This window comes from Pteropus alecto, unplaced genomic scaffold, assembly GCF_000325575.1.
Source record: "Pteropus alecto unplaced genomic scaffold, ASM32557v1 scaffold281, whole genome shotgun sequence".
NCBI lineage: Eukaryota > Metazoa > Chordata > Mammalia > Chiroptera > Pteropodidae > Pteropus > Pteropus alecto.
In genome coordinates, this window is record NW_006431909.1 from 671589 (window position 1) to 682504 (window position 10916).

Below are 10916 nucleotides of genomic sequence, written 5' to 3' on the forward strand. Positions count from 1 at the left end.
AACATTCAGTTTTAAATTGTACATGTTACATGGTGGTACTTACTCAGTATGGATCTGCTGAATGAATAAATAAACAACTCCAAATAATAGATACTATTATTATCATCCCCATTACAAGAGGATGAAACTGAGGCACTGAGAGGTGAAATCACTTACCTGAGGTCACATAGCTACTGAGTGGCAGGGCTAAGATTTGAGTCCAGGTAGACAGGCTGTAGACCCTCATTCTTACTCACCTCGGATCACTCTGCGCTGGGGGCAAGATGTGGGTGGGCTCCTTCGACTCCCAACCCATGGCTCTGGGAAGAAGGACTTTATTTTTTCAACGTGTACTTGCTGACCACCTGATTTAGATTAGGATCTATTTTGGATCCTGGTGACAGCAACCAAGGTGGCCCCCAGGTCCTGCCCCATGGAGTTTACAAAGTCTGACTCCATTTCACAGTGGATTAAGGAGAGGTTTGTAGAGCCACAGGGATTTACCAAGCTTCCAGGGCAAGTGGTCAAGCCATGATTGGAACCTAGGCTTGTATCCAAAGGCAGTGAGGGCTTCTAGGCAGGTACCATATAATTCACATACCATAAAATTCACCATTTAAAAGTGTACGATTCAGTGAATTTTAGTATATTCACAAGGTTGTACAATCATCACCACTATCTAATTCCATATTTTGTCACCTCAAAAAGAAATCCATTAGCAGTCACTCCCCATTCCCTCCTCCCCAGAGCCCCTGGCAACCACTAATCTTTTTGTCTCTGTTGATTTGCCTATTCTGGACATTTTATACAAATGAATATAATATGTGGCCTTTGTTTCTGGCTTCTTTCACTCAGCGTATTATTTTCGGTGTTCAACTATATTATAGTATGTGTCAATGCTTCATTCCTTTTTATGGCTAAGTAACATTCCATTATGTGTATGGACTACAATTCATTTATCCATTCATCAGCTGACAGACATTTGGATTGTTTCCACTTTCGGGCTGTTTTAAGTAGTGCTGCTGTGAACATTCATGTACACATTTAAATAGGCTCCCTCTGGCTGCACATGGAAAACAGAGTGGAAAAGGGTAGAAAAGGCAGGAGGAGGGAGCCCAAGGAGGAGACTGCTGATCAAGTAAACATACATACATTTTCAATTCTCCCGCAAGTCCAGTTCTCTAGGAGTGGAATCACTGGGTCATATGGTAACTCCATGTTTAACCGTTTGAGGACCTGCCAGATGGTTTTCCGCAATGGCTGCACCATTTTACATTTACATCAGCACCGTATGAGGGTTCCCATTTCCGCACATCCCATTTCTGCACATGAATGGCTCAGTACCATTCATGTTTTAATATAGATTTTAAATAAGTAATAAATTCATGGGATTTGAAAATCAAAATTAGGTGAAAATGTATATATCTCATTTTGATCCAAATCCCTATCTAATCATGGAGTCTCCCTGGCCCCACAGTTTGTTATATGTATTTCTTGAGTTCCTTATGCATATGCAAAACCAAAGATTTTTGTGTGTATATGTACAAAGGCATCACGTCTACACACTCACTATTCCTTGCCTTTTCACTCAATTGCATATCTTAAAGGCAGAATAGTCTAGTGATAATGAGTCTAGGCCCTAGGGTATCAGATAACCTAGGTTCAAATCCCAGCTTGGTCACTTCTAGCTGTGTGACCCAGGGACCAGTCTTAACCTCTTTCAGCTTCAATCTCCCCCTCTGTAAAATGGGGATATCCAGAACATCTACCTCACAGTGTTGATTTGAGCATGAGATGAGTGAATATACGTGTGTCAGGCAGGGTCCCAGAGAAAATAATTCTATACAAACTAAAGGAGAATTAGTGAAGGGACCAAATTTATGGAACGTGGGCAAGGTTCAGGAAACCCACAGGGAATGTTGAAGCACCTGGAACCCACAAAAGTGGGAGGCTATTATGACCCTTGTTCTATAGGTGAGGTAAAGGGGCCATGCTGGAGGAGGTGCAGCCACACACGAGGTGTGGGACTGTCGGGATGGGCCAGAGAGGGGGCTAAGAGGTGAAACCCCCGAGCTCTCTCTCCTACCTTCCGATCTCCTGCCCATGACTCCATGGGGATTACAGGATGTAAAAACTTCCTGAGGGACAGAGAAGAGCCGAAAACAGATCTGGAGGGCAATGGAGAATAACTGGCAGTGTACGTGAAGGCCATTGGGTGGCACTAGCCTACGGCAAGCTTGGAAAGCATTTGCCAGTCTTTTTACCTTGCCGTATCAGTGCCCAGAGTGTCCTGTTCTTTTTACAGCTGCATGGCACTCTGCTATCCTGTGTGTGCCATCGTTCACCTAGCCAGTGCCTTACTTATGGACATTTGGGTTGTTGCTAATCATGTTCCATAGACAATGCTGCAAGTGAATGACCTTGAGTAAATGTTATTTTGTGTGTGTGATGTGGACCTTCGTTGTGACACTGCCATTGTGCCAAAGGCTTTATGTACACCCTCATCTCATTCCATCCTCACATCACTGTTAGGTGTTACAAGAGAGAAAGGAGAAGGGATGGCCCTTGAAGCTAGCTGGTCCAGGTGGAAGGAGGTATTTTCTGACTCCAGAGTCCTTGCCCTTAGGCACCCTACCTCCCAAGAACTGAAATGCCCGGTCCCTGGGGCCTGACCCTCACTCACAGGTGCCATATCTGAAGGGAACATCTCTCTTCAGTTATAGCCGCTGTTTGGAGCTGATGCTGACCCACGTGTCCCAACGTGGCCCTCTATGCCACCTTATGGTGGCTTCCCACAATGAGGAAACTGTTTGCCAGGCAACCAAGCGGTATGAGGGGAGCTTCCTTTCCCTTGCTCACATGCCAGGGATGGGCAGAGGGTGGTGGACATGAAACAAGGGGAGGAACAGTGTGGGGACAGTAAGTTCAAAGGGATTCTGGGAAGAGTATTAAAAATATTTAACGCCTGCTATACCTGTAAGTCCTGTATGCCCCAGGTGAACAAGGCATCACTCGTTATTTGCTAGGGCATGGGGAGGTCTGAGGGTTCCAGGGAAGGAGTTGGGACTCACTGGGGAGCTTTCAGGGGCTTCCGAGCAATTATTATTTATCAAGTTTAGAAGTATTCCAATATTTAAATAACTGGAACAGCTATTGAGTGTATAATAGCTGACTTTCAGCTCTAGATTTAGCCACTATGTGGATTGATGATGTAGCCTTTTCTATAGCATGTGGGAGCTGGGCATTCCTCTGGATGGGCCCGTCTGTTTTGGACAACTTCTGGGGATGTGTGACCATGTCTCCCTGGCATTGGGTATGTAAATGGCTCATTCCCTACCACCGCCACCGTGCCCCACCCAGCCCCAGCCCTCATTCCCTCTCAACCAGATTCCTTTTCCCATTCTCAACTAATGCCTGGCCAGGCTCCTATCTAGCGCCTGCGGATGGCTCGGTCTCCAGACCCTTCCAGATAGATCTGTTGTTCCAGTGTTTAAAGGTCTTGCAGGCCTGTGTCTCTGTACCTGTTCTTCGTTGTGTTTGCTGGTTCTGGATCATGGTGTCTTGTTTCCTGTGTACATGACCATTTTCACTGTGTTGCTCCCCAGAGCCTGAGACCAGAAGATTTATGTTTTCTTCTGCCAGATGCTAAGAGGGTACAAAATCATTGTATCCTAAATTCACAGCTTGAGGTTCCTTGAAGCATCCCAGGGATGCAAATTTGGGCTGCGAATATGTGAGACAACTAACACACACCCACAACCTCTCAGAGATGGATTTCTCTATTTTCTTCCCTGCTCGACTTATGGTCAAGGCCATTCCCTGGGAGTGGGAGAGGTGGAAGGGATGACTTCTTGTGAAGTCTTACTCTGAGGGTATACACTTTTATGTTCCAGCTTAATGTGGGGAAGTTCTCCTTTACACCTCTCACCCTGGGCAGGCTTTGGGCCTGATTTCTGTACCTCCTCAACTCTATGAAGTCATCAAATAGCGGCTCAATTTTACCTTCAGGGCGGAAGTGCTTCCTGTGCATGCCTTCTCTCTCTGGTTCTCACTTTCTCTTAATTCTTGGATTAGTAAATTCTTTATTCTCTTGGCAGCATTTTAATAACTTTAAGATTTTTTAAATGTTTACTCCAGAATTTTTAGGTTTTTTTCCAGTGGGAAATTTTGTCCAACTCACCTAGTCTGCCACATTTCAAAACTGGAAGTCTGTTCCCATGGAGCCTGGGGGAACCTCTCCCCAAGCATGAGCCCACATCCTGCCAAGACTCTCCCTACAGGGCAGGCCGGCTATGCCGTGTATAAGTCCATCCCCTACGGCTCTCTGGAGGAGGTGATCCCCTACCTGATCCGGAGGGCCCAGGAGAACCGGAGTGTGCTGCAGGGTGCCCGCAGGGAACGGGAGCTGCTCAGCCAAGAACTTTGGAGGAGGCTGCTGGGTGGGGCCTGAGGCTACCCTTTTAGCACCCCCAGGGGTTATGTGGTCAATAAAGGTCCCGAGCTACTGTCTAAGTTGCTGCTCTGCACTGAAGCCGCCTCCTTGGGGAAGGGCTAATCTTGACCTCAGCTAGCCCAGCTATGGTGCTCTGCAGCTCAAAACAGACCTTTAGATAACCCTAGAGCATAACGAGGGCATTGATCAAAGACTAATGAAGCCTCCTCCTGACCCTGAAGCAGTCTGTCCTGCAATGAGTCTGAGGTCAGTTCTACTCAACAGTGGCTGATGAGAGAACTTTCTTCACTCCAGTGGATGCCCAAGTGAAGAACAGACACTGAGGCACTGAAGTCAAGAGGCTGGGCTAAGGCAACACGGGCAGGAAGGGATGCCTGAAAGAGGCAAATTGCTCATTTAATAATTTTCTGAGGCCTCTTCTGAGCTAGACTCTGAGCTGAACAATGCTGAGGACACAACAGTGACCAAGACAACTTATGGCCTGGCCTCATAGGGCTCTTACTCTTCAGTCAGTGACAGCCCAGAGTGGTCTGGGCTATGATGGGGGAAGCTGAAGCAGAGAATTAGGGCAATATTGAGGAAAGCTGGAGGCTGTGGAAGGCCAGAGGAGGCACCTTGTAATTAAGAGGACTTTCCAGAGAATTCATAAGAAACCAAGTAAATATTGAGACGAGCCTTCAAAAGCAAGGGCATGTGCATAAACAGAGAAGTGTCAAACAGACCGGGGTTGAGAAGACAAGGACGGAGGATGGGCAGGGCCAGATGATGCAGACTGCAGAACATGGGTCCTGTGTCAAGGACACTGGGGAGTCAGGAAAGTTTCAAGCAGGAGAGAGAGAGTCAGGTTTGGTTTGGTTTTAGGAAGATCCCCCTGGCTGCCATGTGGTGGGTGGACCAGAGTGGGGAGGCAGGCTGGGAGCCCAGGGAAAGCTGGAGTAATCCTCAAAGGGAGGACCTGCGGGGAAAGGAAGAGGGGGCTGATGCAAAGGACAATCAGGAGGCTGAGTGGGACATGGGGCTGATAGGCTGTATGGGAGGAAGACTTTCAGGGCAAGGCCCAGGGCTCTGGCTTGAAGAGAGGACAGTGGGGCCAACCCTGAGACAAGAATCCAGGAGGAAATGCAGTTTTGGTGAGATATTGAGGCCAGCGTGGGATCTGGTAGGTATGAGGGTCCCAGGGGACATCCAGAAGGAGGTGTCCAGGACACTGTGGAGCCCCGGGTCTAGGGCAAGGAGGAGAGGCTGAGGCAAGGGCAGAGGAAAAAGCCCGTGGAGGTGGAAGAGAAGCACCGAAGACAGCCAAGGCCAGGGATCACGAAGGACCGGCCACCTCCAACAAGTCTTGGAATGGGGAAAATAGAAGGGGAAACACGTAGGGCATAGCTGACAGCTTTGGGGTGGACATCGCTGTCTCTTCTCTCTGGTCACCTCGGGGCATAGTTGTGGTACCTCTCAGAGGCTACAGCGCAAGCTCACACGTGGCAGGAGGCCAGTGATGCGCCTGCGCCTAGAGTACCCACCCAGATCGCCAGAGCTAGTGCTCCAAGGTCACGTGGTGATCACTGTCGGAGCCCAACGGTAGGTGCTAAGCCTCCTGGACTGGGATCTGGGCTCCAGAACCTTCTTAGATCTTACTGGGTCCTCAGCTGTCCACCAGACCCCGCCCCTAGCCCGCAGACCCCGCCCTCAGACCGCCTTCTTCCTCTCCGCCCTTCCTACAGCCGCAGGCCCCACTCCTTTATCAGCGCCTGCTCTTTTCCGACCCTTCCTTCCTCTCACCCACAGACACAGTCCTCAGACCTCTTCCTTCCCTCGGTCCCTTCCCTTATCCTGCAGACCTTACCCCAGCGTAGAGACACTTCCCTAAACCTCAGCCCGCACGCCAACCCTCAGACCCTTTCATAACCCGCAGACCCTGTTCTGGGACTGTCCTCCACTCTTGGGCCCCTTCTCACAGCCCATAGACTCCACCCCGTCTCAGATTCTAACCCTCAGGCTCCTCTTCCTCCAATCCATAGGTAATAGTCAGACCCTCTTGCCAAGCCCCCAGACTCCTTTTCCCGGCCCAGATCCTACCCCTGTAGCCCTTACACCCCTCCTCCAGAGGGCGCCCAGCCCTCAGATTTCCTTAGAGCCCCTTCAGCTCGCAGACTCCTGTAGACACCTGATCTTCTGGTATGTAGCTCTCCCAGAGCCTACCCCTATTCTCATTCAGACACTTCCCTCCAAATCAGACCCCCACCCCAAACCCCTTTCCTTTCAGACTGCCCTCCAGGACTCCCAGACAGCTCTGTCTTTATTGCTCCCAGAGGATCCAGTCTTCTCCTCTTGCCCTCGTAAGACCCCCTGGCTGATCCCTGTCCAGGAGTTGACTGAGTCTGGAGCCCACAGATGCCCTCCCTGAGCTCTCGCTTACCTGTGGAGCTGGGCTCTGTTGGGAATCCAAAAGCCCAGGTGGGCCGTTTGCATCGCCTGGCTGTGGCTGGGGGCCCAGGCTGGAGCCTCATCCGGCTTCTTAGGAAAGGTAAGGGTTTGGCTGTTGGAATTGCCTGTGAGGGCAAGATCAAGGAGCAGTATGGAGGGTGCAACTTCAGTTGTCCAGTCAGCAATTTTATACCAGGCACCCACTGTGCACCAGGCTCTGTTGTCTATGTTAGGGGTTTAGGGCTAAATATCACCTATTAGGGCATTGTGAATGAAATCTATTATGGGAATTAAGAGAGTGATGAGAATGAAGTAGACACACTGGAAGGGATGGCCTTTCTGATGGTGTGATACTTGTGTGTCACAGTATAAGAGCCAGTCATGCAAAAAGCTGGAGGAAGAGCATTTCAGAAAGATGGAATAGCCAGTGCAAAGGCCCTGAAGTCAAAACAAACTGGGTATGTGTAAATAGCCCCAGGGAACAAGGGGACTCAGGGAGAGGATGAAAGCTGAGGCAGCAGGGACGGACAGGAAAGGGCCTCAAAAGGGATATGAATTTTGTTGGATTTTTGTCCTGTATGTGATGGGAAACCATTGGCGTTGTAGGCAGGAAATTAATATTACCCAATTTGCAATTTGTTTTTCATTGATTTTTGTAAATTGATTGTACATCTGGCTACTTTCTGAACTTGATTAATAGTTGTAATTGTTGACTCTTACTTTTTTGTTATCTGCAGATGGTGACAGTTTGGTCTCAGCCCTTTAATCTTTAAACTCTAATTTATTTATTAATGTACTTATTATTTATTAATTTATTTGTTCATTCATTTATTCATTTCTCTTTCACACACTTTTTCTTTTTTTATCATAAAGTGTTAGCCAGACTTTTCAAACCTTGTTGTCAATGGGCAACTGTTTCCTTGTTTTTGATATTTAAGGAAATGAGTCTATGTTTCTGCATTAAGTATCATGTTTGCTCTTTGGTTTTGGTTTATAATTTTTATCAAATAAGGAAGTTCCCATCTATTCCTAGTTTTCTGAGGTTTTTTTTCCTTTTTTCCTTTCCAAATAGATGTTGAATTTTATCAATTGTCTTTTCTGTATCTACTGAGTTAAACATGATTTTTGTCCTCTATGAATGTGTTTTATTACACTGATAGATTTCCTTTTGTGGAATCACCCTTGCTTTCCGGGAATAAATTGATTGGGTTACCTCTTTTACTTTATTTAGGGGTTTTACACTTATAATCACAAATGGAATTGATATATAATTTCATTTTCTGGTTCTGGAAACTCATGATTTTAGAACAACTTGTATAAAAGTATCTATACATGAAATGAAATGAAATGCTTATCCTTGCAATAATAATCCATATCAAGAAATAATTTGCATTTTAAGAAGATCTCTCTGCAAGTATCATTCAAGACAAATGCAGAGAACTAGTTAGAATGTCATTGCAAAAGATGGTGGCTGCTAAGTTTAAAATAAGAGCCAGTGAGTGTGATATTTAGAGCTTCCTGAGGGACCTCATTTGGAGGGGTTTTGTGGGTTGGACAAAGTGCTTAATTCATTAGCCATGTCTGCCAAGGACATAAGTACAAGGACAAGGATGCCATGAATTTGCTCTCCCTGAGGATATGGGATAGGGCCTGGAGGAAGAGGAGCTCAGGGATGATGAGTGCAGAGAAATAGGCCTTGGGGCATGATGGGTGCAGAGATAAGGTCTTGGGAGGGGTGAGCTGAGCAGTGTGATGGGGAGAGGGAATTGGCAAGGGCATGGAGTCAGGTACAGAAGAGGTTGCTACTTGGATTCTGCTCTTAGGTGCAGTGTTCAAAAATAAGCTTGGGATATTTCCTGATAAAATCCAGAGAGTTTGCTTTTCTTGAAAAATTGAATGGGACCTGTACATATACTGAATTAGAGCTGGGTGGAGGCTACCTGCCCTGGGCAGTGCACAAAGCTCCTGTAAGCCCAAGTCCCCACAAAGTCCTTTTTTTTTTTGGCCCCCCGGTTACCTTTGTGTGTTTTTGACACCTCTGGGATGGAAATGGCAGGTAAATGTCACCCCTTGTTCCAGCTCTCTGGACTTAATGGTGAGTGCTGCATTGAGATGGATTCTAAGGCAGAGTCCCCAGCAGCTGTAGGGTGGCAGTTCCAGGACATAGGGATGGAAACTGGGGTCAAGGGTCACCCAGTCAGGGAGGGACTGTGGGGGCTGGGAACTGGCAAAGGTGTTGCCTGGAGTAAAGGGCAGGGATAGTCCTAAGCCTCGCTGCCTCTCAGTTGTCCAGGTAGATGGTGAGAACTCTGCTGGGCAGACGGGGCTCTTTCTCTCAGCGTTGCTGGGCCATAGCTCTGCTGTGCAGCTCCTGCTGGCCTTTGGCGCCAACCCCAACCAGTGAGTGGGCAGGTGGTGATTCCCTCACACTCTCAGGGCCCTGAGTCTGAGCCCCGCAGAACCAGAGTTCTCTTCCCTAGAGGCCTCTTGCCCTCACAAACTCCTCCCATCCCCTGATGACCCTCCTAATCCCAGTGACCCCTCTTGTCCTCTCAGTTAACCCCTTTTTGTCCTTCAGTGACTATTCCCAGTCTCCTGGTGCCTCTCATGTGCTCACAATGATCCTCTCATCCTCTCAAAGACCCCACCTTGTCCCCAAGCAATCCCTCCTATCCTGATATCTACTTTCCATGTTCATGAAGCGGACATGGGTGGCCCCTACTCCCCTAACCTTTCCCTCTTACCTCCCAGTGACCCCTTTCGTCCTTCAATGTTCCTATCCTGCTACCTTTTGTCCCTGTTCCGTCCCTTTTCTAATCTATTCCTGTCTTTATTGTTCTGCTGCAGCCGCTGCCTCGATGGCAGCACACCCGTGCATGCAGGTGCCTTCTCAGGCCGCAGCCTGGTGATGTTGCATCTGCTGCAGGCGGGAGGTGACCTGCGTCTGCATGACCAGCAGGGTCGCACACCTCGGGACTGGGCAGAGCAGGGTGGTACTAAGCGGAGCCAGGAGGTGAGCAGTGGCCCAAGTGGAGTGGGGCATCGGGGCCAGCACCCCCACCCTACCTCACCCCACATGCCCCCTATCCAGGTGCTAGAGCTGTTACAACTCTGCCGTACCCATATATCAGCACTAGTGCACGGTGGTGAGTTGGCATCCATTGCATCCCTGGGCCAATTGCAGGCCGGCTCTGGACACAGCCCGTGTGGCTCCCTGTCCTTGATGCGGCTGGTGCAGGCGGACAGGTAACTGTCCACAATGTGAAACCCGCCCACCCACCACTCCCAACTACCCCAGACTTACTCTTGGACTGCCCTTTACCCTAGGACACCAAGGCCAGCGAAGATCAGGAGACCCCCACAGATCCCAGCCTTGGGGTTTGGCCAGGTAAGCGGGAGAGGGCAGGGGAGCAGGGATCACCTGTCCTCTTCATGCCTCATAGTCCCGCCCCCCCACCCCCAGATGAGCAGCCTGTGGCCACTGGGGCTGGTAACAGGCATACCACTCGTGGACCCCAAGGAGCTGCTGCCACCCCAGGGCGAGCCCGACTGCACCTATGAGAGCAGCTCCCATACAGTCATGGTCAAGTGAGAGACAACCCCTCCCACACCCCTGCCTGGTTGTCCAGCAGAGCTCTGGAGAGAGTCCAGCTCTCCTGCTCCCCTCACAAGGAAAATCTCCTTGTCTCAGAAGCATACTTCCCCCACCCCCAATCTCCAGCCTTCTGTGGAGGGGCCACTCAGTGACCGTGCGGCAGCTGAAGGCCCCTGGAACCCAGACTGATGTGCTGTTGGCTGACCTTCAGCATTGCAGGTACGCCACCCTCAGCCTTCTCCCCAGGCCAGCCCAGTCCCACAGACCAGTCTCCTGCCTGCTCTGCTTACTCAAGTATTTCATAAACAGAAGACCAAGGAGTGTGGCAATGGCCACAGTTACTGAGTCTTCACCTCTGGGCTGGCACGTGGCATGGAGCCCTCCTACTAGTGACCATCTACCCCACTGGAAAGTGGGTACCCAGTTCTGTGTCCTGTGTCTTGTAGGCTGCAGAGAGGTGGGTGT

General features: G+C 49.3%; 1 protein-coding gene across 1 annotated transcript in view; it reads left to right on the forward strand.

The window, feature by feature from the left end:
- Positions 1-4489, forward strand: part of PRODH2 (proline dehydrogenase 2) — an 11073-nt gene extending 6584 nt beyond the window's left edge. Inside the window, exons 8-10 of the mRNA XM_015598729.2 lie at positions 2697-2807; positions 3207-3292; positions 4260-4489. Coding sequence (XP_015454215.1) covers positions 2697-2807; positions 3207-3292; positions 4260-4429 — 367 coding nt within the window. The 3' untranslated portion in view covers positions 4430-4489. The remainder of the gene's footprint in view (positions 1-2696; positions 2808-3206; positions 3293-4259) is intronic.
- Positions 4490-10916: the final 6427 nt, after the last annotated feature.